Source organism: Anabrus simplex, chromosome 14 (assembly GCF_040414725.1).
Source record: "Anabrus simplex isolate iqAnaSimp1 chromosome 14, ASM4041472v1, whole genome shotgun sequence".
In the NCBI taxonomy this organism is placed as follows: domain Eukaryota; kingdom Metazoa; phylum Arthropoda; class Insecta; order Orthoptera; family Tettigoniidae; genus Anabrus; species Anabrus simplex.
In genome coordinates this window covers 58,419,233-58,437,950 of record NC_090278.1, presented here as the reverse complement: position 1 = coordinate 58,437,950, position 18,718 = coordinate 58,419,233, and the positions used below count along the sequence as shown (strand labels likewise).

The 18,718-nt window shown below is 38.0% G+C and overlaps 1 protein-coding gene across 7 annotated transcripts in view; it reads left to right on the top strand.

Moving 5' to 3' along the window:
- Positions 1-18,718, top strand: part of LOC136885199 (uncharacterized) — a 117,029-nt gene that overhangs the window by 18,346 nt on the left and 79,965 nt on the right. For 5 of the 7 annotated variants that reach the window (XM_067157618.2, XM_067157619.2, XM_067157617.2 and 2 more), the window contains exons 2-4: positions 7,396-7,533; positions 16,707-16,826; positions 16,963-17,045. In XM_067157618.2, the coding sequence (XP_067013719.1) occupies positions 7,396-7,533; positions 16,707-16,826; positions 16,963-17,045 (341 nt within the window). The remainder of the gene's footprint in view (positions 1-7,395; positions 7,534-16,706; positions 16,827-16,962; positions 17,046-18,718) is intronic. The other 2 variants (XM_067157620.2, XM_067157616.2) reach the window with 1 other exon arrangement.

Genomic DNA, 18,718 nt, shown 5'->3' with positions numbered 1-18,718 from the left:
AAGGCCTATTCCTAAATAGATGGTGGATAATTATTTTGCTGAATATGTTGCATTTCATTCACAGAATGCTTTCCGTGCTCACAGTAGAGATGGAAAATCTTGTCAAAATGTAATGTGACCAACAATTTAAAGAAGGTTTCGTTTTAGTAAAGTGAGAGTCATGAATGTTCTTGTTCCTTTGAGAGAGTGAACATAACCTCTGGAGGACTCACTACCTCACCATTAATGAAGATATTGTTTTGATATTTTATGCCACCACTTAATTTCAGGTTATTATTATTGTTATTATTATTATTATTATCAGATCATTATTACTGGTATTTCGATTAATTAATTGGAAATGTGTTACAGTTGATAAGTTATCAAGACTGTAGGCCTATGGAATAGTAAAGAAGTTATAAGCAAAATGAACGTGTTGCACTACCACCATTTATTTTAAGGTTGATTTGTGCTAATTATATCAGGTATTTGTGCCTTTGCTGGCAGGACCTAGTGTTTACAGTGCACTATGTCTTCTGGTATGGGCTAGAGCAATTTTGTTACTTTCATTGACCTGTCTCAGCTTTATCCTTAGCTTTGACAAAATGAAAGTGACTGAGGTATGAGTAATGCTAGTAATGCCATTCCTTCTGCAGCCAGTCCCTGCTATGAATGGTGTGAAAATATTGCTCATAGGGTCAGTTGGTGCATGCATTTCAGTGGGCTTGGCAGACTGATGTGTAATAGCAACTTGTGGCTCGGTGAGGAAAGCAACGGGAAACTACCTCACTCCTCATTTCCCTAGTACGCCTCTTCAGTGATGCCTAGGCCATCTATGACAGCTGATGGCGGAACTGTTGAGGATCCAACCAGCCTTCGGGCTGAGGACTAAACATACATACATCAGGTTATTAACCAATCATTTGCCGGATTATATCAGAAGTTTCTGAAATTATGGCATCGCACACATCAAAACACTCTACGGTATTTACGTTTCATTGGAGAAGTAATTAGGCTATTAGTAATATGAGCCTCAACTTAATTACATAATATAACATACATATTACATAATATTCCAACTAATGTCAATTTATCTTCCAATCCCATTCAGTGAGAAATTGATTATAATTCGTATGTCCGAGAGGAAGTATGATTTGCTATCTTAATATCTTCATCCGACTGATCCATCCTGAAAATAAAATAAATTGGGGGATTCAGGATGAATTCGTGGGTCTCTGCATTAGTAAGAAAATAAGAGCCCCATCATGTCCAGGAATTCAGACTGATGCCAAGAACAAGCAGTTTAACACTATGCACCATATTGGATGCTTCTTTATGTATCATTCTGAACAGGGGTGAGGGTCTTGCGTGTAATTAGGTGATCTCATTGTATCGTTTTAGAATAACTAAAGTGTATTTTCCATTGTTAAAAAATTTGAAAGCGATATCTGAAGTGGTTTTTACAGAATAAATTATTTAGTGAAGGTACTCTACATCTATACCTGACAAGCAAATTATTACTCTAGGTTTCGCCAGAGAGTGAGTCAAAAGTAGTCCATGGGAAAGGGTTAAAAGCGAGAAAATGCGTGGTTTTTCATTTGATCGAGTATTTCGTATTTCTTTTAATCACGCCATTCCTACTTACATCATTGTAATATACTTCTACTGAATTTTATTATTATTACTATTATTTGTAGTATGTCATGTGTTATGTAAAGGACGTTTGTACCGTATTTAGTAAGTATTGATATATTAATGAAACTAGTGAAATTAGACTTTTTTTTGGCTCATTTGGATATATAAATTAATTATTATTTTTACTACAGATTTATTTTAGGCACAAAATGAATGAAATTTTCAATATATCTTCATAATAGGTTGTACTATTCAATAAACATGTTCGCAATGTATTAAAAAATTTTTGTTCTACTTAAATTTTATTGCTAAACATCTGTTTTATTTTCAATTAACCTTTTCATTGCTGAGATAAATTTTCTTTTGTAAAAGCCCTGTGCTGAATTATTTTTAATAATTAACTTCAATACATAAAAGTCTGAAATAAGATGGGAAAAACCAGAGGTTTCTTGCCTGCTTGTCATATATCTTTATACTAAATCTGGAAGGTCCTAAACTGATTTTTCTAACACAAAATTAGCTATATGTTGCGCAGGAAATTCAAGGTTGTCCAACATAAAAGGCCAACAGTTGAACAAAAATCGAACTAATAATTAAAAATAACAGTAAAAAGCTCAACTTACATGTTTCAGTGGCTACAGGTGGTCCTAGCTGTCCACTTTCAAGCACCAATACTTCAGGGGTGTCTAAAATGAGTAAAAAATGTATCTAAGTTTTACGGTAAAATATTATTCAAAATAAAACACTGAGAATGCATTAAAAATTCCTATACATCTTGGTTTGATATCAAAATAAAAAATGGTCCAGACCAGTTAGTCAAGGGTTGTACAAAACTGGTAATTCCAAAACTGTCGGTAGCCTACATTTTTTTCAAATCAGCATGTCTTCTTTGGAAGTGTTCATTCGCACGAAACAAGTTCATCTCCTTCAGTACCTTACTAGGGTATGGTAGTTTCCAAAGCAGGGTTGTACACAGTCCAACATCGCATTTTTTACACATATATCTACTTTCTTTCCTCTTTTTCTCATCAAGCGTGGTGTTTGAACACACATGGCAGTACCTGGCGGGAAATCTCTTCTTCGGGGTGGGTGGTACAGGGGAAATAAAATGTGTGTCTGTCAGTCTAAGCGGTTTTTCCCCGGCTGTTTGGACAACTTCTGTACTTTCAATATAATCGCTATCATCACTATCATCATTATTCTTGAAATCACTAAAATCCGAATATTCATCTTCCAATTCTAATGTGGATAGCACTCTTACAACCTCGGATTCGGTAAGATCGCGCGCTTTACTGGCGGTCGACATACTGTAGCTTACTCATCCCTGACACGGGCCTCACTGCTAGCTTGCACGCCGGGCATACTGCAGTGCAGCTTGTAAAGCAGAGTCTTATTTATCTCAATAACTCATGAATGAATCAACAGATTATCATTTCGTAAGCTCCTATCTACTGCAGAGAGATGCGTGTATCCGCCCACGGAGTTTGAATGACTTCTTTTTTTTTTGCTAGGGGCTTTACGTCGCACCGACACAGATAGGTCTTATGGCGACGATGGGATGGGAAAGGCCTAGGAGTTGGAAGGAAGCGGCCGTGGCGTTAATTAAGGTACAGCCCCAGCATTTGCCTGGTGTGAAAATGGGAAACCACGGAAAACCATTTTCAGGGCTGCCGATAGTGGGATTCGAACCTACTATCTCCCGGATGCAAGCTCACAGCCGCGCGCCTCTACGCGCACGGCCAACTCGCCCGGTGAATGACTTCTTATGTCAACATTGGGAGTATTGTGTTGATAATGCCAGAAGAATGTCATGCTCGCAATATTACGGGCGCAGCAGAGCAGCAATGTAAAGTTATTATTTTTGGGTTTTGGCTGCCAAATGTTTACTAATGGTCATAAATGGACTGGGTAAGGCTTTATTCGTATAGGCAATCATATTAGTAAAAAAATAACGAAAATTTCAAGTTTCTACCTACAATGACAGCTGAACTGTAAGTGATCAAACAAAAGCTTGCAAAAACCGGGAACTAGCCTTGGCGCTCAGCATTAGGAAAACCCTAATAGCACGCAACGCTCAAAGGGTTAAACAGAAACATAATACATACAACAAATCCACAAAAAGAAAATTGATCATGCATTAAGGCTCACAATTTACTCGTATCCTGCAGTTCTATTCCTTCCATGTCAGTGTTGTCATCAGTATACGTGTCATCAGCCAAATTTATAACAAACCGTTATGCTAGGCCTATTACATTTCTTCTAAACTATGCCAGTTTAGCAACGTTAATTTTTGTACATTTGTTCATATAGGGAGTGCGTTACTGAAACCAAAGCTCGAAAATGTTGTGTACTCCATCTCTCAAACATGGTGAGACGGACTGTACAGTCAAGCCGCTGGCTGTCCGGCCCTGATGTTTCTCAGACAGTGTTGCCGATTTTGAACCATACGATATAAACAAACACACACACCTAAAATATTTCACGTATACGTAGATCAGATTCTGTGTTAATGCGACGGAAATGTGCGAAAATTACCTCTTAATATATTGAAAACCAACACTAGTGTAATCATAATAATAAAACGTTCCAATTAAAATTAACTGCACTCCAAAACAGCGTAAAGATAATAACAAAACACTGCAGGCAAAGTTAAGCACACTCAGAGAATAGAATAACCGTAACTCAAAAACAGTAGGCTATAGACGTAATATAAAATAACAACATTAAAACCAAACTGTGTGAATAGTATCACCGTAATTTTAATAAGTCAGAATTAAAAAACCTGAAAATAGTATCAACGTGGCAATAAAAACGTCGCTGTTACAATAAAACTTCAAAATGCTCATAGAACAGTAGTGTCGAAATAATAAAATATTGTAATGAAATGAAACAAATGATGTACTCACAGGGACTAATCGAAAGGGAATACGCCACACTCTCCGAAAATATCGGTGTCTTCGTCCTTGTCACTAATATTACTGGAGTCACTGCTATCATCCTCATCCAGGGAAATAATTTCTTCCACTCGACATTCAAGAATTCCATCAGCTTCTTTTGCCTTGTGTAAATCCTCCCAGGTGTGACTCACAACACTTTTCCACTTATCCACTGTAACAAGTTTGACTGCCTCGTGCACTAAGCGTTCAACATCAGTCAGACGGAAGATTTGTTATTTTCGGCAACATATCTTTTAACTTGTGCCAAAATTAACTCGATTGGATTAAAGTGGCAGTGGTAAGGAGGAAGCCTAATTACCCTATGACCCTGAGCCGTAGCGATGGAGTCCACTTCGTAGGTGCAAAATCTAGGCTTATGGAGTTTTACGCTCTGTAGCAGCTCCACCTTTGTCATTTCTGCAGATATCCCCGGTACATTATTTCCCACCAACCAGTGCAGAATGATATCTTTTCTGTCTTTCATTATCGGTGCTTTGTTTAGTTGCACGGAGTGATAGGAGGCATTGTCCATAACAATTACGGAATTGGGACTTATGTTTGGTAGCAAAGAATTTTTAAACCACGTTGTGAAAGTTATCCCATTCATTTCTTCGTGATAATCACGAGTGCTCTTTGATCTGAATAGAAGCATAGCTCCTGGAACAAACACCACCTGCATGAAGCAAAATAAGCCTACTTCCCTTCCCAATAGGTGCTTTGAAAGTCCCTGCTACAGTTTCATCTGTCCAGGCCACCGTTTTAGAATGTCCGGCATTCACCCACGTTTCATCTAACCACACCACTCTATCAGGACTAATCTTCTGAATTTCACTCAAAAATCTACCTCGCCATGCTACAATTTCACTTCTCTCCATCGCAGCTTTTCTCCCTGAAAATTTCTTCCAACGAAAGCCAAGTTCTCTCAGTATTTTACTTAAACTGGTCTTTCCTCCACTGAATAAGCGAGATTCTTTCAAAGAGTCAAGTAATTTATCACGCGTGGGAAATTCCCTCCTCTTGTAATAACTATAAATATGTTGCCTTATCGCATCTTTTTGAAATGCATCTAGTGATGTCTTGGGACAATGTCTTGGTCTTCGTTTTTTAGGAGTACGCAGCACTTCAGAAGGTGTATTAAGATCCACTGGACACTTTTCTTTCGTAACACTTTTCACGGTTGCCCTACCTACTTTTAAAGCGTCACAAACTCGATCCACCGCTTTTGTAACAGGAAGAAGAGGCCCACCGTTATCACGCTCTTTCTCAAAATATTCACGTAGCCCGTATATAAATTCACGGCTTTGGCTTTTATAACAACTGATTTTTTTCTTACTCGTCGATGATCCGCTGGCCATGTCACAATAACAAAAACAAGCGGCTTACACTCAGTGAACGCATACAATTCATGCAAGCTAGCGAGCAACTGAGGCCACGTGTTTCTCTTCAAAGAAGTGGCATCACCGCACTAGCAGTACAAGAGAGTCATGGCGACATGAACGGTGATTGGTGCTTGCTGTTAAATCTTAAATCTGGCGCGCCAGTGACGTCAGGCATTGCAAACCATGACTATTATTCTGCCACTAGCAGAACTCTTAGTATTCTTTGTGGTAACACAACTTTAATTAAAACAATAATATCAAAGCGACGAGGGGTGTAGGTTTCAATGATTTAATATTAAAATCAAACGGCACAATGTAAATTTATAGTAGTGTTTTCAAGGTTATATGTATAGTTTCAAATCGCCGCAGGTTGGTAATACTCTTCTCTACTCTTATTTTTTCTTTTCATCACAATCTGTCAGGGCCGGACAGCCAGCGGCTGGACTGTAGTTAGGTTGTTTTCTTTGTCTTTAAGTTCTAGAATTTCACAGATAACATCAGAGTGACTATTGGTATCTTGCACAAAATGCACTTAAGGACATCATACACACCATGAAAATACTACTGTCTAATCAATACTCATTTATCAGCTATAAAAGTCAATAACTCACCATAGAAATATAATTCATGCTTCAGAATGTCCACATACACTCGACATGACACAAACAAGTGAGATAAACTCTATCTCACACTAACCTATGACACGACTACTACTGATCTAATCATTTGCCTTATGTGTGAGAGTGGATTAATCACGGGTTTGTAAGTTTTAAGTGTTCTGTAACCCAGGGAACGTTTCTTTTTGATGCGTTTGTGACCTTTTCTGCTTAGTTGAATGAATGAAATCCTACGAGAGTAGCACAAGGCAGAGTTTATCCTGAAAATTTAAGCTTGTTCTGGTGGGTACTCCAGAGGTGAAAGCTACATCACTCACCAGAGAAGAAACTTATGATGCATCATATGCCACATTCTCCATTAAACGGGTTAATGGAGCAGGACCTTGGAAGGAATATGATATATGTTGGTTGGGTTAGTGATGAAAGAGATGAGGAAACTACCATTGTAGGTGTAACGTCCAGTGACTTTGGTGGTGTGACAGACAAGGCTGACTCAACTCACGCGGCAGATGAAGATTTGGAAGCTAGATATTCTACTTCTGATGCTGCTTGTTAATGGACTACAAAAGCGTTGTGCCTGAATGAAGTTGTATATTTTAATAATTATTATATTTGTATTAGCAGTTTAATTGCATTCTGTGTGTTCTGCATTCCCAGTCTGCTAATAATCATTGAAGTGAGTGTACATACTTGTTGCCCTGCTTTGCAAGCCAATCTGTGCCTGCGCAACATGTCAACAAACATCTGTGCATTTGATAGTGTTGAAGACTGATCGGACTTAATATAAAATTTTGTCACTTCATTTGGACTGTTCAGTATGTTAAAACCTGCATTTAATGATTGTTTCAGCATAAGCATGGAAGACCAAGCAGCACGCGGAGGGTTCCAGCGTGGTAGAGGCCGAGGTGGACCAGGCCGGGGTGGTCCACCAAGAGGAAGAGGTGGTTTTGATGGCGGCATGAGGGGCCGGTATGTGTCACATTCAGAGTAAGTTTATCCCAGCTCTTTTATTTTGCCTGCGTCCATGATTCATGCATCCTTATCTGCATGTTCAGATTGACCATTTTTCGGAATGACAATTTACAATTGGCTTCAAGTCACATCGACGCAGGTATTACGGTGACGGGAGAGGAAAGGGCTAGGAGTGGGAAAGCAGCAGCCGTAGCCATAATTTAACCTGGTTTGAAATTCGGAAGCTATGGAAAACCCTCCTCGAGGCTGCTGGCATTAGCCTTCGAACTCCACTATGTCCCTCCCTAATGCAAGCTCACTCCTGTGCACCCCTGATTGCTTGGCCAACTCGCTCTGTTTTTCTTAACGACTGCCAGACATTATGATCTTCATTTTGCTGTTGCTGGGACCAAGTGTGAAAAGAACTATGACAGTGTGAGAGATTATCAGGTGGCAGTTTGAGAGAAAATGTTATGTTCAAAGCAGAATAACAAGAAAGAATTTTCATAAACGTCTTGGATGGACATGCAGCGATATTATAAACTAATCCTATAATTCTATGACAATTTAATTTTGAAGGAAATAATTTCTCATGCTTTATAGGAATATTTGGAGGCCTCTTTAGGTCATTTTTATTTTACAGCTAAACTTCTCAATAGAGAATGGAGATTTTCAAAATGACTGGTAATAAGAAGTGTCTGCTGTTCAGAAAAACTTGATCTTATTTGAGGACCCATTTTCTGTATAAACATTCACAGTGTATGAACATTAATACAAGAATAATAGTCGAAGAATAAATGATGTGTCATAGTAGGAGGCCTAATACAGTAATATAAAACAGATAGTGTTGGGACTTAATTATGAGTGCAATAATGTGTACATTGAAACTTCTCGTATATCAGAAATAAGACATGCCATTAATTTTCCTCTTCACTTCTAAGAAATGTTACAGCACTTTGAAGTTTATTTTCTAGGTGCATTTCTATTTCTGAAGAATCTTCTGTTTTCTGCTATGGATAAGTAATTTTTAATTTCTCTCAGCTGCCTGACTGCATCCTTACTTGAAAGCCCCTCACCAGTTTCTGTTGTTTCCACTGCTTCATTCTTATCCTTGTACACGTTTGGTGTAATAGCATCAGGAGTCTTTCATTGAAGGAGACACCATCTGCATTTTTTCAATACAAGAATCCCATATTTGGGTTGTTGACTGTATAGTATAAGAAAAATACACAACTGGTCCACATTTCTGCATCGACTAAGGTGGACCAATGTACAGGGACATATTTTATCTATTCGAGGGATTCTCACTTGCCCGGTTGCCTGCGCTGCAAGCCTGTCTCATACCAGACACTTGGCCGTAATGCGGCCGGCGCATTTTCCCATGAGATTTCGTGTACTTTATGAAAGTATCCTGTATATACACACCCTCATCTAATGAAAATGTCATTCGAACAATACACTGAGCACTAAACACATGAACACTTGACTAAACTAAACCTTACACTGCAGCAGACTGCATAGGAGGGGAGATTGTGGTGCCGAGAAGCGCATAACAGCAAATTGCTTGGCGAGAGACAGGCTCGGAGCGCAGGCGACTGGGCGAGTGAGAATTCCCCGAATAGATAAAATAATGTCCCTGTATATTTTTCTTACACTGAGCATCCTGTGAACACAGTGTTATCAGTAGACATTGTTTGCAACATTCAGATATAGAGGTTTTGTTTTCTCATTCATTATTTTTGGAACCTTGACTGTTTTACAGAAAACTTATCCAGTGATATTTCTTTTGTAGTGTCAGTGTCTGCCTTGAGAAGCAATTTTTCCATATATGCCCATGAATTTCTGCCAGAGAATTAAGAAATATTCATTGGCTAGATGGGTTTGTTGTCTGTTTGAAGAAGTTTCTGTGTAATTTAGAATTATGGCTTCAAAATTTCAAAGCTGGTCCCTTTCTAGGTTAGTCCTTTGACTTTAATTTTTCTGTCCTGAAGGCTAAGGCTGCCTTCACACGTAGCGCTTTGCAACCACATCACAGTGGCTGTCTGTGGGTGGTCTCAAGCTTTAATGGAAATGCAGTCAAGTACAACCACTGTCGCATCCTGTGGTTGGTTGATGTCACCCACAGAAACGTCACTGGCAGTGGTCGAATGCAATTCACATGGGCGACGTGCCAGTGATAGTTCTGCGAACCTTGCGCACACCTGCTGACTTCAGTCGATCCCTTAGTTTCCAGCCGGTGATGCGTATTTCCGCTCTAGTGCTGCTGCAATACGGTGAATGAAAGTGATACCTTTGGTATGCAGAGGTGCCACCTGTTACGGATTTCCCCGGACGATTACGGCATTACGGTCCAAGGGTAAATTATTACGGAAAAACAACATTATAAGGAAAATATAATTTCTACGGAGAAAATAAGGAAACAAGGAGAATATTAAATCTTTTTGAGCATTGGTACTCGACTCTCTTCGTTTCAAATTTTATGAGTTGCGCAACGATACTTATTCGATCGTCACTTCCTTCTGCTACCCGTGAGCGTCGTGAAATTAATTGTGAATGAAGTAACTCTACTCTCCTGTTCACTAAAAAATGTAATCTTGTATTACTGCAGTATGAAGTGTACCTGACACTAAGTCTGCAACAGAAAGATTTTGCAGTGTTACTAGGAAAAAACAGAATGACTTCAGGCCTATAATAATCACATCTATAGTGGAATTGCTTATTGTTCATAAGGTGAAAATGTCCTCGTAGGGGGAAGAATGCTACGAGAAAAATCCCACACAAAAGCACCTGTTGCGTTGGGGAAACAATTTGCAAAGAATGTTTTATGACAGAACTAACTGGTAATGTGCAAATTTATGGTGTAAAAGTATATATCTTAGAATAGATTGTTATTGGGAATGGCAAACAGGGTATCATTATCCAGAAGGGATGAGTGTGCTTTGGATTTGACTCCAAAATTTTTCGGAGGGTAGGGGAGGGGAATTGCGGAAAAGCCATTTCAAAGGTATGGAATTGTTTATTGAAGAGGTGGGTATGGAATTTTTTATTGAAGAGGTATGCAACTTATTGGGACTATTAAACTGCTCCTTATAGAAACTGAATAGAAAAGGCAAAGGCTCCTGTTTTCTATAATGGTATGAATCCAATAAACTATATTTCAATGACGCCGTCTTCCTCGATATAACAAAAACCACAGCAATGCTTCCTCTTAAAAATCCATTTCACTACTATATACTTACGGGTCTAGAATGTTTGGAAAGTTAGTGGTCGATATGAGCTTCAAAGAACCACGTAATTGTGGTTAAGAGTGGTTGATTGTAACCGCAGCTGAACCATTCAAGAACCACCAATTGCAACTGCAAATTGGTACGTGAAGAAAAGTCTAACGCTAAGTAACATTTTACTCAGTCGTACTCTATTGTCCCAATGTTTAGGGCTTGGTTATAATGTGGAATAAAATCATTTTTACACATAAATAGAAGTGTGACAAAATGTGAATTGTGACCCAAAATGCGAAATTAGTATGAATATGCATTTTTAGTGTGAATTCTGCAAACATTTTCTGTTTTATTGGCGAAAAAAATATTTTGGCAAAATCGTCAGAAATACTAAAAAAATGTTGCATGAATCTTTCGACCGTTCCGATCGATGGAGAAAAGTAGTTGATCGATTGCTGCTTGTTGACTTTAATCAATATTTACAATTGGAATAGCAAGGGGAATAAGATCTGTATTGATTATTATCGAAATGTAAATCGAGTGTCATGGAAATAACGAGATAGAGGCAATGTTGTTTTCCTGTTCAAAATTGAAACTAGTGAAGAGTAGGAAGTTGAGCGATCGTTTAGGTAATGTTGCGCTCGACAAAAACTGCGCATGAAAGGGTTCAGCAATATGCAAAGGATTGTTTATATGCCACAGATTCAGCGACATTGTTTTGCAACTATTGTCATTGCTGAGTTGGGTGGGAAAAAAAAAAAGATAGCATTGTGAAACATGTTAAATCTGAAAAACACATGGGAAAGAGACGCGATAACGAAAGTTCATCCCCTGCTGCTAGTAGGTCTCAAAGAAAGCAATCTTGTGTGCTTACATAGTTAGATAGTTGTAAACGGCAAAAATTTCCAGAGATAAATTCTCGAAATGCACAGTTAAAGTATTTGCCAAAGAAAATATACATCTGGAAAGCAAAGAGCTAAGAGCCTTGATTACTGAGTTTTCAAATGAAGAGCTGCCATGTGTGAGAACTCTACGTGATGTATATTTACCTGTATGTTTCGATTTCATTGATGGGGTTCGTTTAGGTATAACATCGAAACCATGCACAAAATTGAAGGATACCGAATTTGAGTGCGTTTTCCACATCGAACTATCTTACCTGTACACAATTGATCCACTAATTTAAATTAAAAAAAAAAAAATTGAGGTCTTTCTTCCTTTCTAGAAGTTGCATCTGACCACCAGAAAAGAACAGCAGAGGCTCTAGTGGGGAAGAACATCAACATATTCTGTGAATGGGCCGCTGCGGTTTTTTTATCATATTCCAAGTCCCAGCCGGATCGAAAAGAGAGCTGCACATTGTTTCTGTGAACTATGTTGATGCAGGAAATGCTACAAACTGCTTTTGTGCTGTTTTAGAAGTTCTGCGCAGTTAGTGTACCATATGATGCAGTTAAAGTGTTTGTTAGTGACAGTGCCCCCATACATGACCCGGTGTTATGAAACATTGAGTGTGATCCTATGGTGCTGGGCACATAAGATCAGCTTGATTGGCAATAGTTGGGTCGCAGTGATGCCATATTTAAATCATGTGGTTGCGATGGTAAAGCCCGCATTTTTGAACACAAGAAAGCGGAAATATAATTTACAATTCTTAACATCAAAGTATGGTGCTTCAAAGGAAGCAAAGCTTTTTCCTGCATCTGTCATAACACGATGGAATAGCTGGTTTCAGGCTGTCTTCTATTTGAGTGCTTACTTTACTAATGTTATATTTTTCAAGACGTCTGACATGAAAGATATCAAATGTGGTATTAAGTACCTGACTGATCTGAGTGACCGAGAAGTGAATAGGCTGCACTCCCACATGGTTTTTGTCACAGATCATGCAGCTGGATTGGTTGACCTCCTTACTGAACTTGAAGGGTCTCTGTATCCTACCTCGCATCTCTTTTACCCCAAACTGCATAACCTAGACGCCAGTTTTACCTTTTGTGAGGGGAATTTTTCTGCGGCAACTAATGATGCTTTGATTAAGCTCGCCCTTCTACAGCAGGTTGCATGTAGAGACACATTTATCAAAATTGCTGAGTCTTCACAGTGCAAGCTAGCCACATTGAAAGCTAAAGACCCCAACCATAAGCATTTTGTGTCAATTTCTCAAGCTTTGTATCCAAAAAAAAAAAAATTATTAACAACACATAAATTAGATGAGCTTGAGAAATTGTTTGGAGTAACAGATCTCTCACGAAACGCTATCTGGTCTGGTTACTGTTCTCTGAAACATGCAATTCAAACCCAGATGAAAGAAAGTGAAAAATGTGATGTCATGCTTGCATTAACTGCAGTTTACCATATTTTCTAAATACTGTCTTGAGTTGTTGTGGATCCCAACAAATAATGTAGATAGCGAGCGCATGCTGTCTCATTACAACACAATGGTTACAGACAGACGGTGCAATTTGAAAAAATGCAATGTCCAAGTACTGACAATGCTTTCCTTTGAACAATAAATTTGTATTGTGTGTGAACCAAGGACAATAATTGCCCTTCATAAACTTGGAATCGTTAAAATTTATAATATCATGCGATCCTTTTAACTTTGTAAATAAATGCTAATTTTGGAAAAAATTGATGCTGATTTTGAAACAAATAGATGCTAATTTTTCAGGTCCCTATGCATTAGTAATACAAACCTGAACCTCCACGATTATTATATCACATAATGCTATAAGAGCAATATAAAAAGGAAAAGTAATAATTAGAGGTACCTTGTTGTGGTGAAACTTCTTGCCTAATTTCATAACTTTTTAAATGGTTCAGTATTTCTCTTTATTTTGTCATTAATTTTGCTGAATTTTATATTTCAGCAGAAGCAATAAGATAGTTGATAACATATTTTCAAAAAAACATCATATATAATTACATAGCCTAAGTTACGTATGAAAAAAGAGTTATGTTTCTGCTGAAAACACATATTACATATATCAAAGTGGGGATGTTTGAAAACATTTCATCCGTCCACTTTTACAATTAGGGACATAATGAAGTCTCTTATCTGATAAAGCAAATTTCCATCCTGCAAGAACATTAAACATTAGAACATCTTGAACCATACACAGTGTTCAAGAATCTAGTTTGTAGTTAATGTAGAGCAGGTAAAGATATTGATGTTCGAGCCTACTTACATAATTTACGCAGTCTGTAATAGACCGAGATCCCATGATTTCCATAAGATATTGATGTTGAGCTTATAGACATAATTTACGCAGTCTGTAATAGACTGAGATCCCATGATTTCCATATTGCGGGAGTAAGAGGTGTTCTGTCAAATACTTTGAAAATTACGTCTTCCTATCAACATTGCTGGGATCCATAAAGCCTTCACTTCAGCTTCCTCAAAGTGCCCATATTCTGATTTCAGAGAAAGAATAGCAATCACATCAATATCTTTTCATGCTCTACATTAACTACAAACTAGATCCCTGAACACTGATTATGGTTCAAAATGTTCTCATGTTGCATGTTCTTGCAGGATGGAAATTTGCCTTATCAGACAAGACTTCATCATTTTCTATATCGCCTTTCAGTATACTTCTTGGTTCAGAGTGCTTTGCCATCATTTTTTAAATAGTTTCACGTTTTGAGCCAAATCTGTAAAATCTTGCACTTTGCAAAAGAGAGGCACCTCTAGTAATAATCCAGTATTAATGTTCTTTACTAGGTACTGCAGTCATTCGTACGTTCCATTGTGAATTCATAAATTCCACATTATTAAATTTTTCCACATTATTCAATTTTTTGAAGGAGGTACGTAACTAGTTGACCTTGTTGACGAGCCAAATATCAAAAATTGATTTTGAAAATGCATGTGGCTTTGGTAAAAATTTAATATTTTCCACTGTGTATACATACACCACTGGTTGCAAATGTGTTAAGTTCTTACTCTTCCATGCTGTTTCATATTTCTACATGCAAGCTGGCCAGGGTTGCACAGTTGTAAGTTTGCATTCGGTAGATGGTGGGTTCAAATCACTGTTGCCAGCGTTGAAGATGGTTTTCTGTGGTTTCCTCATTTTTACACCAGGCAAATGCTGGGGCTATACTTTAACAGTCTTACTAATAAAAGTCCTTTTACAGTTGTTTAACACTTCTATAGTTATACATTGAATAAACCCTGTGTAAGCATGGTTTGTCCTGCTAATAAATGTGGTATACACACTGTATTACTATATTGCATGTATACACTCGTTCGAAGCCATAGGAATCTCTTCTGCAGTTCACTGACGTATTTCTTCACGTTCATGGTCGCTTTTGCTGGTTAGGCCTATCTGTACTTATATCTGAATGTTATCGGTTGAAATAGGTGAATATCCTGTTATGTACAGAATTTCAAGCCTCATCTAATTCAGTTAAATAATGTTAAAAGGTAATCAAGTGTGAAAATATTAATATAATGGAAAATTAGTCAAATAAAAGATCTTCATTGCATGGAACGTATCCTGTCAATTCCCATTTCATCTTCATTAAATTTGTAATTTTTTTCACTGCTGGTAAAGAAACATTTCAGCTCAACGTAGATAAGTTTGCTTTTAAATTTAAATGTTAAAAAAACATCCAGTATGTGTCTTTCCGTACAGTAGTGTTCAGAAATTGGTATGTGCAAGCAAGAAAAAGTTGGTTGCTGGCCTTTACTGTTAACTTTACGCAGGGGGGGCTCAAAGTGATTCAAATGGTATTTGGTCATCGAAGTTATGTTTGAAACAAACCTCAAGTCTTTCTCGCTTATTTATTGATTTATAACAGGAAGGTCTTGTTTGTTTTGGTTTCACGCATGACACTGCTGCTTGGCTGATTTGCCAGTAGGGATCTCCCAAACTGTGTGAATTTAAATATCCAGACAGTGCAGTGTTCATTTTATCATTAGTATATTATTGATCGAATAAAAAATAGTGATACAATTCTTGAGTACAAAAGGATTGTGTTTGTGAAGAGTGTGTAGTTTGTGAGTGTGTGCTTGTGCATGGAGGTTCTTAGTTTAAAGAACAAAGGCAGAAGGGTGCACAACGGATGTTCAGATTAGGAAGAATCCTTCCATAGTAATAATTGTCACTGATAATAATTACTAACCTCTTTCTGTGCTCATGTCCGTAGTGCTGTGAGAACTTAAAGTTCGCAAGATATAAAGCCACCTCTAGGATCTTTCATTACCGGCAAGTCATTTCTGACTGTGTTAATGACGATTTGAGCATACTCCTTCGTAAATCTATATTTAATTTTAAAACTTCAGTCATCTAAGAGAAATGTGTTACTCCGCCTCTTAAACTGCTTTATTTTACGAACATTTCCAGCCTCCATAACATCAAACATCTACTGTATGTTAAAAATATTGTGGATATCGTTATTTTCCTTTCTTTCAATGTGTGCTCAATGGATAATTCGGATATTTCACTACGATTATATTGTTGCAGGCAGTACATTCCACTAAAATAAATTGATCATTAGTTTCTTTTTTGTCACTCGCTGCTATACAACGCCTATACAAGGGTCCTGGTCTGTATAAGTAATTCAGTGAATAACTATAACAGGTGTGTACACAGGAGGCTTATACACAGTTGATTAGTAACAAATTGGACATAAACTGTATATAAACCTGGTATAAAAGTTTATTGCTAAGACTGATGAATAACTATAACAGATCTATGCACAGGAGGCTTATACATGGTTTATTAGTAACAAATTGGACATAAACCTTGTATAAAAGTTATACACCGTTTATTAGTAAGATTGTAAGACCACAGCCACTACCTTACCAATCCTAGCCCTTTACCATCATTCTGTTGCTGAAAACCTTCTGTATGTTAGTGAGATGTTTAACCAGTTGTAAAATATATATATTTCTAAAATTGTCACTTTTAGACCTTCAAGCTGTTCAAAGATCAGAGTTGATTTTGTTTCCCAATGATGTAACTCTGTATGTGTCTGTTCCAGTGGTGGACGTGGTATGATGCGTGGAGGACCTCAGGGTAGAGGGGGCCGTGGAGGGCCGCCTCGTGGAGGTGGTATGGGTCGAGGAGGAGACAGAGGAGGATTTGGTGGTCCTGGTGGCAGGTAAACTTTACTTCCTTGTCCAGTATATATGTGATTTCTGGGTGCAATTATGTGTTGCAATTTTGTAACCTATTCTTCCCAAACTTGCAGGCTGTAGTTTTATTTCAGGGATGTTATTCCTGTCTCTTTATTGCAGAGGTCGGGGTGGAATGAGAGGCCGAGGTGACTTCAGTTCTCGTGGCGATGGGCGAGGTGGTGGCTTTGGTAGAGGTGATTATGGTATGTTCTAGATTTGCTTCAAATTAATTTTTATTTAACTGTGGAAGTTGTTGGTTATTGTACACTTATTGATGCCAAGATAGATAATTATAATAAATGTTTTTAGGTTGTGAAATCGATACCTCGTGGCTGAGAAAAGGAATTTTCTATATTGGCTCTATCATAATTTGACCCAATGGTGATCTAAAGCTGTTAACATTTGATTTGAAAATTTAAATATATACATGATCATCTCTTAACACTAGCAAAGTCCTTGCGAGATCGTTAATTTTGAAATTTTATGTACTGGTATAGACAAGGTCGAAAAATCAGAGTTTGTGGTTCCTAGATTTCTCTGACTGTGGTATTGTATGTTCAGTCTGTCAGCAATGCCGCTGGTGGGATCCTCAACAGCTCTGTCATCAGCTGTCATAGATGGCCTAGGCATCACTGAAGAGGCGTACTAGGGAAATAAGGAGTGAGGTAGTTTCCCGTTGCTTTTCTCACTGAGCCAGAGTTGCTATTGCATATCAGTCTGCCAAGCCCACTGAAATGCATACACCAACCAGCCCTATGAACAACATTTTCACATCATTCATAGCAGCGTCTGGCTGCATAAGGATTCGCATTACTAGCATCGCTCATACCTCAGTTGCTTTCATATTGTCAAAGCCAAGGATAAGACAGAGACTAATCTATGAAAGTAACAAAATTGCTCTAGCCTATACCAGAAGACATAGTACACTGTAAACACTAGGTCCTGCCAGCAAAGCCAATTCTTAATTACTAGTATATTTAATTTTTATGCAGATTGATGGATTAAAAACAAATTATGATTCATTGCCAGATCAAGTTCAGAGAGTCATGTTGACCTTGAATGTGAAATATTTAATTCTATTGAATTATGAGAGTGTAATTGTAGTACCAGTTCTCTACAAGCTGACAAAGAAGCTTTCGTGCAAGATGGAGCAAAACAGACAGCATGCAGGGTACTTGATACTTTGAGCTGGCCAGAAGGGAAGAAAATACAGAATTTTGTAGAAGGAGGTATTGAAACATTATCGCAGCATTGTAATTACCAACTTGTTGGTTGCACCATGAACTTCGAAAAAGTAAAGCAAAGTACACTTCACAAGTTATCATCCTCCTCCTTTCACCTTATCAAGTTCCTGCCAGATCAGGGATATTTATCACACATCTCCTTCCTCTCCCCTTCCATCATACTTCATCTGTCATTTTGTCCCAGTCCAGGTTTCTTCTGCTTGCACTCCTCTTTATTGAATTGATCTATCTTGTTCTGGTTCTCTCACTCCTTTTCCCTTGTACTTCATCAGTTTTGGTATTCCTTTCGCTTTACATGTAAAGACCCTCTTAATCTCTTATTATCAATTCCCTCATTTAGGTTTTCTATTCAGACTTCCTCTTTTAACATCATTGTTTCTCACTCTGTCTTTCGTGTCGTACTTCTTACTAGGGAAGTAACAGGTAAGACAGGTCGAAATTCATCTTGAAACTTTTTTGACTTAGTCGTACTATAAGAGGACAACATACGGAAAATCAGCCTCCAGGTGTAACTGCAAGTCTCCGAAATCATGTGGCGAATCTCTCGTATAGATCAATGGGAAGTAGTTTCAGTAGGGTACATGTACTGTACATGTTGGTTGGAGTGGACAGCCTTGACAGCCCAGTTACGA